The sequence below is a fragment of the Antechinus flavipes genome, chromosome 3 (assembly GCF_016432865.1).
Source record: "Antechinus flavipes isolate AdamAnt ecotype Samford, QLD, Australia chromosome 3, AdamAnt_v2, whole genome shotgun sequence".
In the NCBI taxonomy this organism is placed as follows: Eukaryota; Metazoa; Chordata; class Mammalia; order Dasyuromorphia; family Dasyuridae; genus Antechinus; species Antechinus flavipes.
The window spans coordinates 633,624,813-633,645,578 of record NC_067400.1 but is presented as its reverse complement, the minus strand read 5'-3'; the positions used below and the strand labels follow the sequence as shown (position 1 = coordinate 633,645,578).

Here is a 20,766-nt window from a genome sequence, read left to right as displayed (position 1 = left end):
CTAAAGGTTCTGGTTTTTTTTTTTTTTCTATTTCAATTCTTGCCTCTACGAGATCATAATATTAGTGTCTTTTCTAATACACAATCATATCAAACTCAGAATCATTTTTTAGATTAGCATTTTTATACTATAGTTTCCCCAAATCCCAATGTAAGAAAAGTTAGAATCATAACAATAATATAAATAAGGCTTTTTTATTTAAAACAGGAAGAAAAATTGCCAGTGAAACTGATGCAGTTTGAGTGGTCTAGATTAGTGGCTATAAGAGAGTTGCTAAGAATCCCCTTTAAATCGGCCACAGGTTTTAGGAGTGAAAGAATTCACTCATTCCCAAATTATTAGTTGCAAAATGAAAGTTTATGGTTAGAAAGAAATCAGTTTACCAAGAGACTGACTTCTATAGTGACAGATCTTTGGAAAATGGAGTTTTGCACTGAGAGAATGCAGTTCTCAGTGGGCAGAAAGTCCTGGCAGCTGCTTCAGTCCTGAACTAAAAGAATTCCACCTTTATTGAATTAAAGAAACTCATTCAATTCTATTCAAATTCCATCTCAAGCTGAAACCCAGCTTGTGGCTGAGTCAACTTGGGGTGTCCCAGCCCCCACTAAGACCCAATATAATAGCTTCTTTCAACGAAGTCATTTGCAGATGGACCTCGGTAGCTCACTTAGCTGCCAGGACCGTCTGTCCACCGAGAACTGCATTCTCAGTGTAAAACTCCATTTCCCATAGAGCTGCCATTATAGAAGTCAGTCTCTCGGTAAATTGATTTCTACCTAACCATAAACTTTCATTTTGCAACTAATAATTTGGGAATGAGTGAATTCTTTCACTCCTAAAACCTGCGGGGGATTTAAAGGAGATTCTTAACAACTCTCTTATAACCACTCATCTAGATCAGTCAAACAGTATCAAAACGACATCAATACATTTCTGAGTTATCTTCCATAGAAAAATCACTTCATCCTTCCCATCATTTGACCCTGTAGACATTTTACTGCCTTCACAGTAGAATGGAGTCATTCTGATCCAATTATGTCGGATGTTTATTCCTACAATTCCCATCATATGACCTCAATGTCAAATTTTTAGTGATCTCCGTGTAGAGGCTCAAACATCCCTAATAATGGGATGGGAGAACAAGTTTGACTTTAAGGGAGCCCTCATTCTAGTTAGATCAGGAGAAAATCCAATCCAATCTGGATTAATAGTTGAAGGTAGAATCCCTAATTTTCTCAAGGTTGAGTTGCAGTCAGCACCTCAAATATGGGATGCACTGCTTTCTGTTTGGTTGCTGCCCAGGATTTATCTAAGCCACCCTGTCCGCTCTAGAGGAAGGAGTGAGCCCCAAAGCAGTGAATGAGTGGGAAAAGGTGGCAGCCTGGGGGGAGAAGGAGATATCAGAGCGGAACAGCCGAGAGGGTGGTGGTTCAGAAGGAATATGAGCCCTTTGGGGTGGACTTGAAAATCTGGGAGGAGTCCAGGGCAGAAGTTGGGCCTCTCTAGTGGTCAAGACATTTCACGTGATGGAGGGCGGAGTTTGGGGCGGGGAAGCAGCTCAGGGCCTGAGAGCCTCCTCTTTGGCTTCCTAGGAGACAGCTCATTTTGGGAAGTTTCGGGGGCTCGCTAAGGTTGGAACACTTGGGCCCAGGTGGGCCCAGGAGCAATCTCCTCCAGTGATCTGGCTGGAAACTGGGACTTCTGGATTTGAGATCTCTCTGCCTCCTGCAAGCCAGCTCTGTAGTTGCAGGTCCCAGGTAGGTGCGTCCACCTCTCGGCATATCTACCCCCCACCTCTGAGCTTTTGCTAGTTGTCTTTGTTTTTGCTAATGGGGGATCAACTGACCTTCAGCACCACAAGCCTTCCTTCACAGCCCTCACCCCCCCCCCTCCCGTCTTCACTGTTTTTCACACCCCTAATACCTCCCAAATGTCGCAGGTTACCATCCTCGGATTTATCACGGATTCACATTTTCCCAATTTCAGACCTTGCCCATAAGGACCCAGGAGTCCCGCCTTGTTCCTGGATCCCGGTTAGAAACGTGGTGCTTCTGCCTTCCGACTTAGGCCCCTGATAGATCATGAGTTCTGCCTGTCCTGAGGACCCACTCTGGACGTGAGCATGAAAAACTCCTGCCTGGTTCTGCCTCTCCCCCCCATCCCCTAAAGCTCTTGGGCTCCTGCCTGATGAGACCCCAGGTCTCCCTGTGTCCAGGCTCTCTTTAGAGTCACCAAAGTGTAAGCTCTACCAGAGGGTCCCAGGCAACTACCCCAGCTTCTCTGTAGACCTGAGGACACAGTCATGCTGCTTTCCCGGGATCTGTCTCTCCCCCCGCCCTCCTCCCCAAAGCCTTTTGCCCCTCCAGTGTCCCTGATCTCCTTACCCTGAGCTGTGTCAGAATTTCTTTCTCCCATATCTTACCGGGGATCTCCTTTCCTCCTGCTTCCCTGCCCCCTCTTTTAAAGCCCTGAAATCTCCCCCCTCTCTCCATAGATCCCAGGCTTCCCCAGCTTCCCCTGGTGCCTCCACCAGAGCCATCCTTCCATCCGCAAGATTTATTATATATTCCGAAGGCTTCTACATCTTTCCCGGTGTATACATTTTTTTTCCTTACACTTCAGAGATTAAGGTTACACTATCACCAACTCTCTACCCCTCCACGTGTTTTCTCAGTATTAGTTATTCCTCTTGCCCATTTTTTATAATGGTTTTCTTTTACCTTTTCCTACCCCATCCTACACAATTCAGTCCCAAACTTTGAAACTACCTACAATTATACTGATAACATTTTCATATATATAAGTAAATAATTGACCTTAATGAGGGCCTTGGAATTAGTCTTTAATGTTTTCCTTTTTTCTGGATCTTTTATATTAATTTTTCCACTAAGTCCTGGTCTTTTTGTTACAAATACATGAAAGTTTTTCAATTTGTCATATGTCTATTTTTCCCCTCATTTCATATTATGTTCCAGATTTCTGGATAAATTATTCAGGATGTAACTCCAGTTCTTTTGTTCTTTGAAATTTAATGTAACCAAATCTGTGATCTTTTAGAGTCGAAGTTCTGGGATTTGTGAAATCCTGAGTTTTTCTGCAATATTGAAGTCTGTCTTATTTTCTGGATTGCAATATTTTCTTCTTACCCTGGGAATTTTGAAATTTTGCTACGATATTCTTGTAAGGTTTTCTCCTGTGATCTCTTCAGTCTGTCAAAAGTAGATTTTTTTCTTTCCACCTTTACCTTCTTTGCCTCAGGGCAATTTTGTTTCATAATTTCTTGAAATGTTATATCCAGAGTCTTCTTTAAATAATAACTTTTAGTAGTCTAACAATTCTTATATTGTCTCACCTTGATCTGTTCTACAATTTTTCAACTTAGATATTTCAGATTCTCTTCTATGTTTTCTCATTTAATTATTTTTTGGTGTCTCATAAGGTCACTCGTTTCCTCTGGTTCAATTCTATTTTTCAAGGGCTTTTTCTGTTACCTCTTTCAAATTGATTGACTTTCTTTTCATAATTTCTTGGATTACTTTCTTTTCCCCTTCTAATATTTCCTTGATCTTTTATTTGATTTTTGAATTCCTTTTTATGTTCTTCCAGGAACTCCTTTTGGGTTTGTTGTGTACTTTTGATGTTACTCTTTGGGATAGGAATGGCTTGTTTTTTAACCTCACAGTTTTCTAGATATTAACTGTGACCTTCTTTTATACCAAAGTAGCTATTGTGAGGTTCTTTTTCCTTTGCTTATTCATCCTTAATTTTCATTTGGTTTTATTTTATTTTTAGCAGCTTATAACAATGATCATTATTACAGTCAGGTTTGATTTCTGAGCTCTGGGTCATGCTGGGTAATCCTCAACTCCTCCTTACTGTTATGTTCTGAATTCTGTCCAGGGGCTCAACCTCAGCAGCAGTTCTCACCTAAGTCACATGTAGGGTTCCTCAACTGCTGTCCCGGAAATGTTTTGGCTCCCTCACTTTTCTAGTAAGTGCTCATTCCTCCTTGTCCACAGCAACAGCCCCACATAATGTTAGCCAGCACTGCTAGCCCTTTTGTTTGTGTAAAACCTTTTTAATTCAATGTAATCAGATTTATCCATTTTGTATTTGCTAACATTCTCTATGGCCATAAAATGCCTTTCTTCTTCCCAGATCTGAAAGACTGACTATCCCTTGTTCTCCTAATTTGTTTATAGTATCATTCGCTATATCTGAATCAAGAACTCATTCTGACCTTATCTCAGTATAGAGTGTTAGATCTTAGTCAATACCTAGTTTCTGCAATGCCCAAAAAGAAATACAGCATTAAAGAATTTCTAATAGGTGATAATCTGAGACGTGACATCTAGTCTAACTTCTAACAGATGTGAATTTTGTCTACAACATCTCTGAAAACTGCTCCTGCAGCCTTTTCTTGAAGTTATTCAGTGAAAGGAACCCTTTTCCTATCAAGGCAATCCCTTCCTTGTTGGGATAGGTCTAGACTTTAGAAAGGTTATTTAGAATGTTATCTAGGTATCTTGTTATCGAGAATAAATTGTTCCTCCTTGTTCTTAATGCTGCCTGGCATAAGAAATTTGTCCTTATACTTCCTTCATTGTTCCCTCAAATTCCAGCACACTTAGTGGGGAAAAGAAGGGAAAGGAATAATCATCTCTATATACTTACTGTGTGGCAGGTACTGTGCTAAGTATATAATCTAATTTGAGCCCCACAACATGTCTGTGGCTTTGGTCCTATCATTTTCTTTATTAATAATTGGGGAAACTGAGGCACACTTACATGAAGTAATATGCCCTGGGACACATAGCTAGTATGAGTATGAGGATGGATTTGAAGTCAATCTTTCTGGTTCTGATAAAGGCCTCATCTCCAAAATATACAGAGAATTGACTCTAATTTATAATAAATCAAGCCATTCTCCAATTGATAAATGGTCAAAGGATATGATCAGACAATTTTCAGATAAAGAAATTGAAACTATTTCTAGTTATATGAAAAGGTATTCCAAATCATTGTTGATCAGAGAAATGCAAATTAAGACAACTCCAAGATACCACTATACAACTGTTAGATGGGCTAAGATGACAGGAAAAGGTAATGACTAATGTTGGAGGGGATGTGGGAAAACTGGGACACTGATGCCTTGTTGGTGGAGTTGTGAATGGATCCAACCATTCTGGAGAGCAATTTGGAAATATTGTCAAAAGGTTATCAAATTGTGCATATCCTTTGATCCAGCAGTGTTACTACTAGGCTTGTATCCCAAAGAGATATTAAAGAAGAGAAAGTGACCTATATGTGCAAGAATGTTTGTGGCAGCCCTTTTCCTATTTGCTAGAAATTTGAAACTGAGTGGATGCCCATCAATTGGAGAATGGCTGAATATCCAAATAATTGAATGTCCTTCCATTTTATTTTTCCTCACCATTCTTTCTCAAGCCTTTTTTTATCCTATCCCTGTTACTTTATCTTCTCTCCCACTCTCTCATTCCCAATCCCATTCAGCTAAAAAGTCCCTCCCCCATCCCATCCCCCCAGTTTTCTCACCCTTATATATTCAGAAGACTTCTTCATTCTTTTGGATGTATTTATTATTTTTTGGGAAATTCAGAGAGTAAAAGTTGCAATATTACCAGTTCTCCACCCTTCCCCCTACCTACTTTCTCAGTATTAGTTCTTCCTCTTGCCCAGTTTTTATAATTGTTTCCTTTTACCTTTTCCTACCCCATCATATATGACTGAGCCCCAATCTTTCAAATTACCTACAGTTATGCTGACAACATTTTCACATCTGTAAGTAAATAGTTGGTCTTAAGGAATATTTAGGATTAGAGAGCAGTCTCTGGTATTTGGTTCTTACTGACCAGATCTTCAGTCAGCAATGAATTGAGGGGTGGTCTCTGGATTTTGATTATCACAGACCAGATCATCAGTCAGCAAACAACTGAGGAGTGGATCTGGAACTTGGTTTCCATTGATAAGATTATCAGTCATCAATGAATTGGGAAATAGTCTATTCAGAATCAGACAGATTGTTGTTCTTAGACTGGGAGGACTCTGAGGCAGACCCAACACTCAAAAGATTTAGAATTTCCTGAGTTATTGTTAGAAGAGAAAATACTTAAAATCAGGAGACAACAAAATCATATCATAGCAAAACCTCTACCTTTTCTGCAACAAGTGGAAATCTCCTGCCCAGGAGAACTTCCAGTTTACAAATTCCTCACTGTGAAAGTGATAACTTAAACAAGTACTTAATTTCTAAAACCTGCCTCTAGGCTGGATCTGTTAGGCTCCAGCTCTTTACTATTTAGAACACTATGAGGAAAAAATATGTTAATGCTTTATTGATTTATATTTTACCTTTTTACTCTAGGATATGAGGGAACTTTGCTCTCTTTGTGATCATTGCTTTGAGTCCTAGAATTCTTCAATTCTCTCTCTTGGATCTGGCTTCCAGATCAGTTGCTTTGTTCCGGCCAGATAGTTTATATTGGCCTTTATTTTTTCATTCTTTTGACTTTTTAAAATTCATTTTTGATCTCATAGAGTCCTTAGCTTCCATTTTCCCAATTCCAATTTTCAAGGAATTATTTTCTTCAGTGAGCTTTTGTACCTTCCTTTTCATTTAACCAATTCTTTTAAAGGAGTTTTCTTTAGTGGATTTTTGTGCTTTCCTTAAACCAAACTGGTGAATGTTATTTTTTTTCCATGATTCTGTTACCACCACTCTCATTTCTTTTCCTAAATTTATTCTGCTTCTCTTATTTGATTTTTAAAATCCTTTTGCAGCTCTTCCAGGAGAATTTTTCACAAGTAAGACTAATTCATATTTCTCTTGGAGCCCGCATTAGAAACATTTTTGACCTTGTCTTTTTCTGAGTTTGTCTTTTGAACTTCTCTTCCACCATAGTAATTTTCTATTTTCAGGGATTTTGTTGGTGGTATTGTTGCTTTTTTTCATTTCCCAGCTCATTCTGTGACTTTTAAGGTTGAACTCTGCTGCTGAACAGATGACACTATCCCTAAGGTTTTCACTCTTGGGCCAGGACTGACTTGCTGCATCAAAGTTAGAGTCTCAGGGATTGGCTCCTTGCCAATTGTCCAGGGGAACTGGAACTGACTGTTCACCTGTTATGCCTGTGACCACTGGAGGAGTGGGTCTGGAACAAGGCCTCAGTTTGGTTTCTAGGATTGTCCAGGGAGCATTCAGGCTGGGCCAAGATGTTTTCCATCGGTTTTCAGGAGGCATGGGAATGCTGAGTTCATGGTTCTCCTTCCTTTTCCTTCTCCATCTTTCTTGAACTGGTGATTCTACTAGAAGATCTAGTCTCCATTTTCAGTTTAACATAGTAGGAGGTGGGACAGGGAGTCATTGATGTTGAGTTTATCAAGTCCTGGGCCACTGCATTCAATTCTTGTCTTTTCTCTAATCTAGTTTGTTCCCTTCATGTTTCATCACCTGAGACAGAGAGAAATGAATAGAATCCCTAGAACCATTTGTAGTCTATATTGTACAAACCCAATGGCAATGATCAGGAAAATGGAAAGACCAAAGCAAGTAGCCCCAATGTCCAGAACAGTGGCTGTCTGAGGTCAGATGAGAGAGATTTCCCACTTCCCCAGAAGAGTCCCTTCCATGTAGGTTATCTCCCCTAGCTAGAGTGCTCCTGGGACTTGATTCCTCATCTCACTTACTTTTCTTTGTCAGAAGATAGGATTCAATCTGAAAGGAGTGATGATTTGTCCCCTCTTCTGACATAAAGATGAAAGGCAACAGCAATAACATCTCTAAAGGGAAGAGGATGAACGGCCTCAGCCAGAGCACAAACATTGCTTTTCATCCGATAATTTAGAGTTGGTCAGATTCCCGACCAAAAAACTTGATGTGGGAAAGTATTTAACTAACATTTCATAGGCTCTTGACCTTCAGACAAACCTTAGTGGGGAAGAGCCTTGTGGAGGGGGGGTTGGGACAGTCTGGATCTCCTATTGGAATTCAAAGGGATGCTTTTTGACCAGGATTTGTAATTGAATCAAAGGCTCTGGCATCCTGGAAGACTGGGAATCTGAAAGGAATCACAGATCAATAGGCAATACTGTTTCTTAAAGGGACCCCAACCCGCTTCATTATGACTCAGCTCCTGACGAAGATCAGTGACACTGCAGTGACAGAAGGCTCCTGGGGGACAGAGCCTGGGAAAGCAGCATGACTGTGTCCTGAGGTCTACCTAGCAGCTGGGGAGGTTGCCTGGGACCCTCTGGTAGAGTTTAGGCTTGACAACCCTAAAAACACCTGGACACAGGGAGCCTGGCCTCTGATCTGGCAGCAGCCCAAGAGCCTGGAAGATAGGGTGGATGGAGGCAGAGCCATTGGAGTCCACAAACAGAATGGGACCTCAGGGCAGGAAGAACTCTTGAATCTATCAGGGGACTAAGTAGGGAAGGCAGAAACCACCAAATTTCTAATCTGGATCCTTGAACAAGGCAGGAATCCTTGGTCATGTCACTTCCTGCAACTTTCTGTACCTCCGGGTTCAAAGTTCATCCCTCAGAAATCAAATGACCTCAGACAGCCATTGTTCTGGGAACAGAGACTCAATACTAAGAAATACTTCATCCAATCAGTTCCATTCATTATGGTTGTGCTGTGGGAAGGCTTCTAGAAAGAATTTTCATTTTTCTGAATCTAAGAAGTTTCTGTTGATGATGATGTTTTGTTCTAGAAGAGGACCACAGATAAAAAAGAGATGTCTTGATTTGTATTTGAATGAGATGTAAGGGAGGCATTAGAGTTATCTGCCAAGTCCAGTGGCAAGATAAAAGTCCTGAATCTTTCCTCCAACAAAACATCAGGTGATGGAAGCCTGGGGGAGGAGGAGCTCATGGGAGATAAAATGAGTGACCAGGTGAAATAAGAGTCCTAGGGTGGAATTTGGAAGCCTGGGAAGAGTCTAGGGCTGGAGAAGAGCCATTCTAGTGGCCAGTGGCCAGTGGCCATGTGATGATGGGCAGGGTTGGGGATGGGGGAAGGCAGGCAGCATTCAGAAGTCATCACCCTGGATGATTTTTGGGAGTGAGGTCCCACCCTCCAGGCTTCAGGGGCTAGGCTGCTTGGGGCTCTTAAGCCTCAGAGGACATTCCTGGAATAGATTAATGGGAAGCAGGAAGGGTTGGGACTGAGATCTCTGGGCATTCTCTTAGATCTGCCATTTTCTACTTAGTGCAACACATCTCTACTGGGGTAGGTCCCAGGTAGGTCTGAGCAGGGCTCCTCACAAGTCCCATTTCCAGCCTCCCCTTTTGGACCCCAGTGCCCTCTCTCTGCCTCCAGCTCCTATTTAGTGAATTATCCTGCCTTCAAACCTGATTTCTAATGTGGTTCCACGGGCTCTGTCTTTCTGCTTCCAGGAACCCTCTTTGGTTGCAGGAATTAAAGGATTTTCCTGGGCACATTTCTCCAGACCCACAGATCTTGGGCTGCTTTCCAGGCTTATGGTTCACTGTCTCCATGTTCCTTTAAGTATTCTAAGCCTCAAATGTACCCAAGTATCTTAGGAACCTTTTCCCATCTTCCACTTACATTTCAGGACTCAGCCATCCAGTTTTTCCTGTTCAGCTACCCACTCTGGTCCATCTCAGAGGCCTTACCTCCTTACTGTTGTCTACACAATATGTCTGTTGGGGAGAAGGATGAGGGAAAGGTTAAGTATCAGTGGCAGGGAGATTTCTGACTCAGAGAACATCGAGGTTCTACACACTCTCATCCCGTCTGGGGTCCCAAATCCCTCCTGCCTCTTGGGTCTGTAGGAGGGTGGGAGAGAGGAAGGTGTCAGAAGAGTAGGAGTAAGAGAAGGTGAGCCCCATCTTCAATTTATACCATTCCATCACAGTCATCTTATTCCCTGTCCCTTCTATCTTGTAAACCCTCCCTGCCCCTATGGCCAATAACCCTGGGGACTTTTCCCTCCCAGACTTGTTTTTGACTAGGTAAAAGAGAACATCCTTGGCTTCATTTCTTACCCAACTTTAACACCTCTGTACGTGTTCCCTCCTTCAGACTGAGGGCTTACCTTAAGGTCAAGGTCTCCACTGCTTCCATGGTTCTCTCCAGTCATCCTGATCTATATCTAGCCACTGGAGCCAGGGGGCTCTGGAGGAGGAGGTGAGGCTGGCGACTTTGCATCTCACCACCCTCTCCTCCCCTGTTCCATTTCAATTAACTAACTTCCCAGTCTTGGCTTCCCCTTTCTAATGTTGGGGTTCTTTTAGAGAACAAAGGCCAAACAACAAGCCAATAGAAATTTAGTTCTTTACTAGAGTTACAAGTATTATCTCATATAGGGACATAAACAGTTTAGTTTGATTAACATTTCTTTTTCTTTCCTGTTAACTTTTTTTTATGCTACTCTTGATCTTTTATTTGAAAATTGGAATTCTTTGTTCTGCTCTGGCCTTTTCATCAAGAATGTTTCAAAATTCCCTTTTTCATTGAATGTTTTCCTTGGTGAAAGATATTTAGTTTTGTTGGTTAGTTTTGCTTATTTTTTGGTTATAATCCATGTTTCTTTGCCTTCAGGAATATCATATTGCAGTCCTGATTGTGCCTGAACAATATTTCAGTTGCTTTTGGCTGCTTCCAAATTATTTTTTTGACCTGGAAGTTCTGCAGTTTGGCTATAATGTTTCTAGGAGCTTTCATTTTGAGATCTCTTTCAGGAGGTGATCAGTGGATTCTTTCCATGTATATTTTATTTATATTAGCTTCCAAATTTTTAACAAATTGTTTTCTTCAGTGTACTTTCTTTTTCATTTGATCAATTCTTTTAAAGGAGTTGTTTGCTTTGGTGGATTTTTGTGCTGTCCTTAAACCAAACTGGTGATTCTTTATTCCCCTGTTATGCCACAGTTCTCTTTAACTGTCTTGACTCCAAGTTTCCCTGCATTAATTTCCTTGTCTCAAGTTTCTTTAACTGTTCTGTCTCAATCCCCAAGTAAACTCCCTCTCTGGGCCATTAAGGCTGAGGACTATTTGCTCTAAGGTTATAAATTATTAGCAAGATAAACAAGAGAGTAGACCTCCTGGTTCTTTTCTGTCCTCAAGAATTTACAATATCCCTCTAAAATATTCCAAGATATCTCACTGACATCTTTATCTCTGTGTATTCAGACATCCTGTCTCTGGGTTTTTAGGATTTATGGCCTCCCCCATCCTGACAGAAGTTTTCCCGTCTTACCCCTTCCTTTGTTTAGAGAAAAGGTATTTAAGAAGTTGGGGTTCCTCTATTCACTGCTGGAGGCTGGATGCTGTCCACTGGTTTCTTTGAGATGACAGTCTTGTCCAGCCCTGAAACCAACATGGATTCCTTGGTCCCAGTATATCTTTATCTCTGTCTGACTGGATAATTTGAGACGAGAGTCCTGTCCAGTCAATTTTACTCTCCCATTAATAAAATATTGAAAACTCTCTAATCTCTCTCCTGCCTCAGTTTCTCTGGCATTACACCCCCATGATTTTCTAGTTCCACTCTCATTTCTTCTTCTAATTTTTATTCTACTTCTCTTATTGGATTTTAAAAATCCTTTTGGAGCTCCTCCAGGAGGACTTTTTGGACCTGTGACCAATTCGTATTTGTCTTTGAGATTTCACATGGGAGGCATTTTGATCTTATCTTCTTGCAAGTTTGTCTTTTGACCTTCCCTTCACCCACAATAATTTTCAATTTCAGAGCTTTTTTATTTTGTTGTGTTTTTTTTTTCTCATTTCCCAGGCTACACTGTGTGCTCTTTCCCTGAGCAGATGAAATTCCCAAGCTTTTTGCTCTGGGGCCAGAAGCTTGGTTACTGACTTCCTGCTTCAAAGATAGAGCCTCGGGGTCTGGCTCTTTGCCAGTTGTGCCAAGGGCTTTGGAACTGGCTGTTCACCTGCTGTGTCAGTTACCTTTTGGGTTCAGGAGAAAATTGTTTCTCCCCTTTCTTTTGTAGGTTCTGTCACTCCACTCTTAATTGAAAGCTATTTCCTAGGAAACTGGAGAGAGTTCAGGCAATATCCTGCCTTTTCTCTCCTATCTTGACTCCACCATTTTCATTTTTCAACTTGCCCCTCCTTTCAGTTCTTCTCCCCCTGTTGGTTGAGGTCTCTGCCCTAAGGGCAGGGCCAGGGGCTTAGTAACTCCCCTGGAACCTCACCCTCTATAATTTCCTGTAGGCTAACCCCCTGTCCAGGAAAAGAAGGGAAGGACAATCTGTTCAATTATGACCGTACTCCATCAACATCCTGCAGAGGACCAAGGCCTGCCCCAAGCAGGGAGCTTGGAACCCGAGGGAATGGCCCCTAAGAGCCACAGATCCCCACCCCAGGTGAGTGTATTCTACCCACAGATGTGGCAACATCAGCCCAGGAGGCCATTTCTGCAGATCTGGAGGATGGTCTGTGAGGCTGGCCATCTCTCTTATCTATGTATCCTTTACAAAAATGGGCAGGAAAGTGAATGCAGTAATAACAACACTGCCCTCCTCTCTGCATGTTTTGGACCGATCACTGTCCCTTTGGCATCTTGAGCACTAACCCCATTTCCCCAGTTGCTGCCCCCACATATTTGTTTAAATTTTCCCTCAGTATAGGTCACTGACAAAGATGACCACTTCACTTATTAATGTCTGTCCTGTGGGTATCATGTCTTTGCTTTGGTCCAGCATCATTTCCCTTCTACACCCACACACCCCCCCCACACACACACACACATGCACTCACACACATGGACTCACACACACTCACACACACCCCCTTCTAGCTACTCTCTGTCTCCTGTGTCCAAACTCCCTCCAGTAGCCACTTACTTTCCTGGAAACCCTTGACCCTGTTATCTGGAGCAGAACTTCTTAAGGGGCAGGTCAATTCTCCAAGAGTCTCCATAGATGTGTATCATAACATCTTCCAGAGTTTCTTCAGTAATCTGTGGGGAAGGAAAGGGAGAAGAACCTTGGTAAGACTTTTTAAATCTTAAGTACAAAAACACTTCATGCCATTTTCTTAACATAGCACTGTTTGATTTCACCTCCAAAAATCCTCATCACTCTCTGATAGAACCCATAGCTTTCCCAATTGCACAGGTAGTACCATTTCCTAGTAAGACCTTTCTCAATTTTATTCCAATTGAAAATATAGAGAAACACATCTTATGTTATGTATATGTATATGTTATGTATAGAGATGTGTTTCTCTATATTCCACTGGTCTTTGGGGATTTTGGTTTCAGGGCTGGCTTTGAATCCCGTAAGGGCTGTCACCTTTGGGCAGATCCCTCCTCCATGTTTCAGGTCCCTTCTGTAACTTGAGGAGCATTGCATCAGGTCAGTTATGAAGCATGCTTCAACTCTTAAGTCCTCTGGGTGTTGGTGTTGTAGGAGTTGGTGACTTTCAAGGATGTAGCTGTGGACTTCAGCCCTGAGGAGTGGGGTCTGTTGGACCCGGATCAGAAAGAGCTGCACAATGAGGTCATGCTGGAGAATGCTGAGAACTTGCTCTCCCTGGGTAAGGAGTGCTTTCCTTGGAACTCTGGAACTACCATCAACAGGAGTGTCACCATCCCCTCCCTAGGGTGCAGAGGTTCAGGCTTTTACCAGTTCTCAGAAAGGCCCAAGGGCTTCCTCCTGTCCCCAAGAGACAGGGTCCTCCTGCTGCCTGGTTCTTCTATGAGTGGTCTTTGCATTGTAGGATAAGAACCTGGCAGTTTTGCCTGCAAATCTTCTGAAAAGTGACCCTACCCCTTTTCACTGAACATTGGATAGGAGAAAGAATCCTCTTCTTTTTCGGGGGAAACTGTCTTTGCAATGTTCTTTTTGGTTAAAAGAAAGTAAATTGTTACTTCACTGCCCCTGGTGTAACTTATAAATCCCCAACACAGCAAATGGGCCCTTGTTCTTCCTTCCTACATCCCCCAAAGGCCTGTACAGATACAGGGAGAAAAAAGAAAGGGAGAAGCTCTTTGCACACTTTTGCTGAGTTCCAGGCCTTGTGTCCAGAGCTTCCTTCATGCACATTATCACACTTGATCCCCACCAAAACCCTTTGTTTTGGCCACCATCTTTATCTACATTTTACAGGTCTGGAGGCTGAAGCAAACAGATGAAATTACTTGCCCAGAGTCGCATAGCCAGGATGTGTCTAAATCCAAATTTGAACTCGGGGCTTCCTGAATGCAGGCCCAGTGTTCCCTTCTCTGTGCCACCAGCTTCCTGTAATGTCCAGAAAATGGCAGCTGTGGGATGTGGCCATCCTGCTGAGAAGGAGACAGCAAAATCAGGATCTTCTGATTCCAGATTGCTTGCATGGTCTCCTTTCCCCTCTGCCCTCTTCCCCTGGCAGTAAACACCCTGAAAACCATCTTTGAGTTATCCTTGGAACCATTCAGTGAACCTTGCACCCCTGTCTGGTTACAATGAGGAATAAATAACAAGTTTCAAGACTCATATCTGCTTTCTTCTCCCTCCCCAGGACTTCCAGTTCCCAGAGAAGATTTCATCAATCATGTGGAGAGAGGAGGTTGGAGGAACTCCTGTCCTGGTGAGTGAGTTGCAAGCTGGGGTGCAGGCTACTGTCCCAGGAGGTTTCTTCATGTGATGGGCCTGGGGGCAGGGAAACTAGATTAGAATCTCTTTTCAGACTCTTGTGGTCATGAGATCCTGAGGACCTCACTGAACTGTGGTGGTCTCTTCTTTTCTAGAATATGATCATTATCTGGGAGCAGGTTTCTTGGGGAGGTTCTCTGGAGGCCGCCTTAGTTTTGGTTCAAAGTAATAATCACTCCAAATGTGTTCAGATCTTTTATTGCTTCCTCCAAAATAGCATGGTTAATTTTCTTTATGGCCTGTCTCCCTCCTTGGTTCCAAGAGCTCTTGCAGTTTCTCTGCCAGCTTCTGCCCCTAGCTCAATTCCAACTCGTGGCTTCTCAGTCTCCAACTGACGCTCCCCTCTCAATCTTTTTAACTGAACTCTCCTGACTGAGCTCAGCTGTTTTTATGCCCTTTTAGAGGTGTAAACTGAAAGGTTGACTCCTCCTCTGAGAGTGGGATTAAGGGAGGTGTGAATTTGGACATCTCATACTGAACCCTGAAATCTCCCAAATGCGTGAACTAATGTGTAAGCTAATGTGTGAACTCTCAAAGGTGTTAACTTAAGCATTGTTTCTATCAATTCCATTGAGTTATCACCTTGTTTCAAGTTCTGGCTCATAACACTGAACCTCTGAATCTCAGTCGCTTCATCTGTAAAATGGGGGGGTTGGACTCCGGCCTTTCAGTTCCCTTCTAATGAAGAATCACTGATTCTAGTGGAAGTTTTTTTTGGGATATCGAACAATCTACAACCAAGAAAGAGGGCTCCGACTATCTAATATGAATTTTCTTAAGTCTTTCTTAAGCCAAAAAGCATTTATTTTTACTTTTCTAATATTTATTTAAAACTTAAAAATGAAATAGAAAAAGACAGAAAAGAACAATTTTAAACATATTTTATGTTCAGCAGAACATAAGGGAGAATTCAAAATGTGGAATAATGAATATTCCTAAATTATAAGTGAAAGATATTGTATTCAACACCATCCATGGCTTTTTGCTTTCTTGTAATTTTTCTTTTATTATATATATATATATATATACATATATATATATATAGAACAAGCAGCAACCTCTGAGGAAAGTTGGCCACTGGAATGAATCAGTTGGAAAACTCCCTTCCTGCCTCCTTCCTCCCTTCTTCCCTTCTCTCTCTCTCCCCTCTCTTCTTCCTTCTTTGCCTGTTTCCTTCTTTTCTTCTTTCCTTCCTTCTCTCTATTCACCTAGGAGATCATACCTACAGATGGTCTTAAAAGCATTCCCCCCCACCCCTTCTTCACCACTGAATTATCTCAGGATAGATTTTTTTTCCCCTCTCCTCTCCTCTCCTCTCTTTTCTTTTCTTTTCTTTTTTTCTAATGCAAATGGAGTTAAGTGACTTGCCAGAGACACATAGCTAGGAAGTATTAAGTGTGTAAGACCAGATGTGAACTCTAGTCCTCTTGATTTTAGAGCTGGTACTCTATCCTGCACCACCTAGCTGTCCCAATTCCTTTCTTAAGGAACAAACCTTAAACAAAAACCAGTCTCTTCTCATTGACCATCCATAGGTCCCTTGCTAAATTCCATTTGGTCTTTGAGTCCTGATTGACTCTGAGTGTAAATCCCAATAATTTTTGCTTTGGCCAGAAACCCTGAGGTTCTTCTCAGAATTACTAATTCATTGTTATTAATTGAGATTTTTTTTTTGGCTGGGTGAGAGAGAATTTTTTGCCTCCATTGCTCCCTAGTTTTAATCACTGGATGGGGGCAGCCTCAGTCACAGGAGACCTGTTGGAGACCTTACCCTAAGAAGGCCCAGGTCTCCCCTATCTATCCGCATCCAGAGCCATCTGCAGTAATTCTGATCTGTAACTGGCCAGTGGAAGCAGATGGCTCTATGGGGGAAAGTGAGGCTGGTGACCTTGGGCAGCTCTCCCTCACTTAAATCCAAGTCACTCACATGCCACAGCATGATCTCCCTCATATCATTGTCCTTTCTCAGAGGGAAAGACTGACAAGAGTGAACCTGGCTCTGCCTTTGTGATTTTCTCTGTCTCTATTCATCAGTTTGTGAATGGGAGTGGAGACCACTGTCTTACTCAAAAAGAAATCAGACCTAATTCATCCACTTTCTGCCTTTTCCTGGTTCCTGTTGACCAACCTTTGGCTCATTCTTGGAGGCTCATTGGTCTAATTTATATAACTGACAGCTTCCCTTAGGTTAGGGATATGGGAGGGAAAGACTCCTGGTTATTCCATAACAGGTTCAGGATCTTTAGGCCCTTGTTATCTTCATTATGGGATTTGTTCATAGGAGCAGGAAAAAGACAGAAATAGAAACAGAGATTTGGCACCTCAGAGGGACCAGCATGCAAGTACAGAGGTGGGGTTAGGTCATGTTATCGGCCCAGAGTAATGTCAACCAATAAGTAAACATCAATTAAGTACTTGTTCTGTTCATTTGCATTCAGCCCTGGTTATACAAAGAGAAGCTGTCAAGAAGCTTTAAATCCAGCATATAAACTTGGACATGGTTTGAGAATAAGTAACAGCTTATAAAATTTATTCTTAGCTAATCCAGGCAAAGGAAAGTGTTTTTTTATGGAAATGCATCATGTTCAACAGACATTTATAAAAAGAGAAAGAGCAAGGGAAGTATATGAAGGAAGGAAGAGTTGAGATGGAGAGAATCAAAATCAAAGTGACAACGATAGTAGTTAACCAGCTTATGGTGCCTACTGTGTGCCAAGAGTTTTACAGATTTTAACTCATTTGATGCTCACAACAACCTGGGAAATGGATATAATTATTACCTTCACTCTACAGGAAAACTGAGGCAAAGAAGCACATTCCCAGTGGTGCAGAGCTAGGAGGTGCCTGAGATTGAATTTGAAAGAAAGGATTGGAAATAAAATGGAGAACATCTGTCTAGTGCAATGGATTGAGAAGCCTCAATTACCAGGTTCCAAGTCTAATATTTACTGCAGGGACCTGGATCAGGTTACTCAACCATTCAGAGCACATAGGCAGGTTTCTAAATTATGAGAACCTTCACTTTGCCTTTGTCTCAGCTTTGTTGTGGGGGTCCAATGTCACTTTACTGTGTGTGGAACTCTGTGTTAATTGAATCACTTTATTGATGTGAGCTAATAGCATTTAAAAATGAATCTTTCCATTTCAGTTTGAAATCTTTTTGCCTGAAGAAATTAAATATCCATGATTTTATTATCAGCCAGCATTAGAGGATTATTTATATGTGTGTGTGTTTGTTTCTGTCAGATACAGAGACACCGTTTGATATGGAGAAGGTGAGTGCAAATCTGAAAATGATCTCATGGAAAGACCTTTCTCAATATCGTGAACACAGGACTGTTCTTGCTAAGCACAAAAGAAACCATACTGGAGAGGAACACTGTGAATGGAATACACACAAGAAAGCTTTAAGAAAGAGTTCTAGTTTTGTTAATGATAAGAATATACATCCTGAAGGAAAAACACCTGAGTGTCACGAATGTGAGAAAGCTTTCATTTCACTCTCTTCCCTTGCCAAGCACCAGAGAATCCATGCTGGAAAGAAATCTTATGAATGTAAGAAACATGGGAAGACTTTGAGAGAGCGATCTATTCCTGCTCAACATGGGAGAATTCACACAAAAAAACAATCTTACATATGTAATCAATGTGGAAAGGATTTTCAGTATTATTCCAAATTGGTTCAACATCAGAGAATCCACATTGGAGACAAGCGTTACAAATGTAACGAATGTGGAAAGACTTTCACAAAGCGCTACTACCTTGATACACACCAGAGACTCCACACTGGAGAGAAGCCTTATGAGTGTAATGAATGTGGAAAGGCTTACATAAAGAGCTCTAGTCTTATTGAACATCAGAAAATCCATACTGGAGAGAAGCCTTATGAATGTAATCAATGTGGAAAGACTTTCACACGGAGTTGCATTCTTCGTGAACATCAGAGAATCCACACTGGAGAGAAGCCTTATGAATGTAACAAATGTGGAAAGACTTTCATGCGGAGTTACAGTCTTATTGCACATCAGAGAATCCACACTGGAGAGAAGCCTTATAAATGTAATAATTGTGGAAAGACTTTCAAATGTCACTCTAATCTTGCTAGCCATCAGAGAATGCACTCTGGACAGAAGCCTTATCAATGTAACGAATGTGGAAAGACTTTCACACACTGTTACACTCTTACTAAACATCACCGAATCCACACTGGAGAGAAGCCTTATAAATGTAATGAATGTGGAAAGGCTTTCACACACTGTTCCACTCTTACTAAACATCAGAGAATCCACACTGGAGATAAGCCTTATGAATGTAATGAATGTGGAAAGGCTTTCATATGGAGTTATAGTCTTCTTGAACATCAGAGAATCCACACTGGAGAGAAGCCTTATGAATGTAGTGAATGTGGAAAGACTTTCATACGCAGTTATAGTCTTCTTGAACATCAGAGAATCCACACTGGAGAGAAGCCTTATGAATGTAGTGAATGTGGAAAGACTTTCATACGCAGTTATAGTCTTCTTGAACATCAGAGAATCCACACTGGAGAGAAGCCTTATGAATGTAATCAATGTGGAAAGGCTTTCACACAGAGTTACTGTCTTCGTGAACATCAGAGAATTCACACTGGAGAAAAACCTTATAAATGTAATGAATGTGGAATGGCTTTCACAAAGCGTTCTTACCTTGATGTACATCAGAGAATCCACAGTGGAGAAAATCCTTATGAATGTAATGAATGTGGAAAGACTTTAACATCTCACTCCAGTCTTGCTGTCCATCAGAGAATCCACACTGGAGAGAAGCCTTATGAATGTAGTGAATGTGGGAAGGCTTTCACATATTGCTCCAGTCGTGCTAGACATCAGAGAATCCACACTGGAGAAAAGCCTTATGTATGTAATGAATGTGGAAAGGCTTTCACACAGCGCAGCAGTCTTGGTAAACATAAGAAAATTCACATTAGACAAAAACCTCATGAATATGGAAACCTTCAGACAAAGCTCAAATCTTGCTTAACAACAGAAAGAGCACATTAACGAAAAACTTTTGAGTGTCTACATCATGGCAAAGTTTTTAATATATATTAGTCTCTGACTAGACATGGGAGATCCCATACCAGATGTAAAATCTCATTCATACAATTCATTTGAAAAAACATTCAGGCTCACTTCATCCCTGAATTGCCTCCAGAAAATTCCTAGAAGATTGAAATCATGGATAAAGGCATAAAGATGGAGGACAGAAGCATTATTAAAAATGTATTTGCAGAAAGGCTTTCACCTGGATCTCATACTTTGAGTAGAAAGCTTACTGCAGATGAAAGACATGAATACAATGAATGAGGGAAGGCCTCTTTACATCTCAGATCTCATTGGACATTGCAATTTTATTTTATGTATAAATGCAATTTAATACTATGTATAAAGATGGGAAAATAGATTTGGGTTTTTCTTTGAAATCCCAAAATTGGTGTCCAAAGAAGAGTTTATAATGGGGAAAACTGATTGTTTTAATCTCCTTTCTCAGTAATGATTAAGAAATTTGTTCATCTGATTGTAAATTGTTTTTACTACTTAATTTTCCTCTTCATTCTCTTATTTATTCCTAAATTCTTTGGCTTTCCATCTGTGTGATAAGTAATATGTCCACATTCTAATTTTCTTTTAAAATATCCATAAATAATGAGATGATTCAGGCCAATTCCAGTACACTTGTGATAGAGGGAACCATCTGCTTAGTAATTTCATATTTTTTTTGTTGTTTATTTGCTTTTTGTTTTCTTTCTCATTTTTGATGATTTTATTTTTCTTGTGCAGCATGATAAATGTGGAAATATGTAAAAAAAAATAATAAAATATCTGTACGTGTGGCTTAGGTCTCCATTTTGACCTTATTTTATTTAATTCCATTGGGTAGGTTTGAGGGGAAGTGAGGCCTTTTTAGAAAGCTGACCCTCAGAAGAGTGCCATCGTTTGGGCTATAGTTCCAGAAAAACCTTCCCTCTGTACTTTTGCTTAGTTTTGCACTAATCATTTTGCCACATTAGGAATCTTTGTAATGTATAGTTACTGTTCTAGAGATACAACAGAGAGGTGGTGAAACACCATCCTGAGTTCTCACACC

At 41.1% G+C, this 20,766-nt stretch overlaps 1 protein-coding gene across 1 annotated transcript; it reads left to right on the top strand.

Moving 5' to 3' along the window:
* The first annotated feature begins 1,553 nt into the window (after window positions 1-1,553).
* On the top strand, window positions 1,554-20,525 carry LOC127556888 (zinc finger protein 883-like). Its single transcript, XM_051990391.1, has 5 exons — window positions 1,554-1,757; window positions 12,218-12,369; window positions 13,417-13,543; window positions 14,507-14,575; window positions 17,887-20,525. The coding sequence occupies exons 2-5, from the start codon at window positions 12,265-12,267 to the stop codon at window positions 19,677-19,679; spliced, it is 2,094 nt and encodes a 697-aa protein (XP_051846351.1). The 5' UTR covers window positions 1,554-1,757; window positions 12,218-12,264; the 3' UTR covers window positions 19,680-20,525.
* Window positions 20,526-20,766: the final 241 nt, after the last annotated feature.

Excerpts from the sequence above, each read along its gene's own strand:
- LOC127556888 (XM_051990391.1), top strand. The coding sequence starts at position 12,265 with ATGACCGTACTCCATCAACATCCTGCAGAGGACCAAGGCCTGCCCCAA. Across the intron at positions 13,544-14,506 it reads TGAGAACTTGCTCTCCCTGG|GACTTCCAGTTCCCAGAGAA; the intron begins GTAAGGAGTGCT and ends CTCCCTCCCCAG. Across the intron at positions 14,576-17,886 it reads TTGGAGGAACTCCTGTCCTG|ATACAGAGACACCGTTTGAT; the intron begins GTGAGTGAGTTG and ends TGTTTCTGTCAG.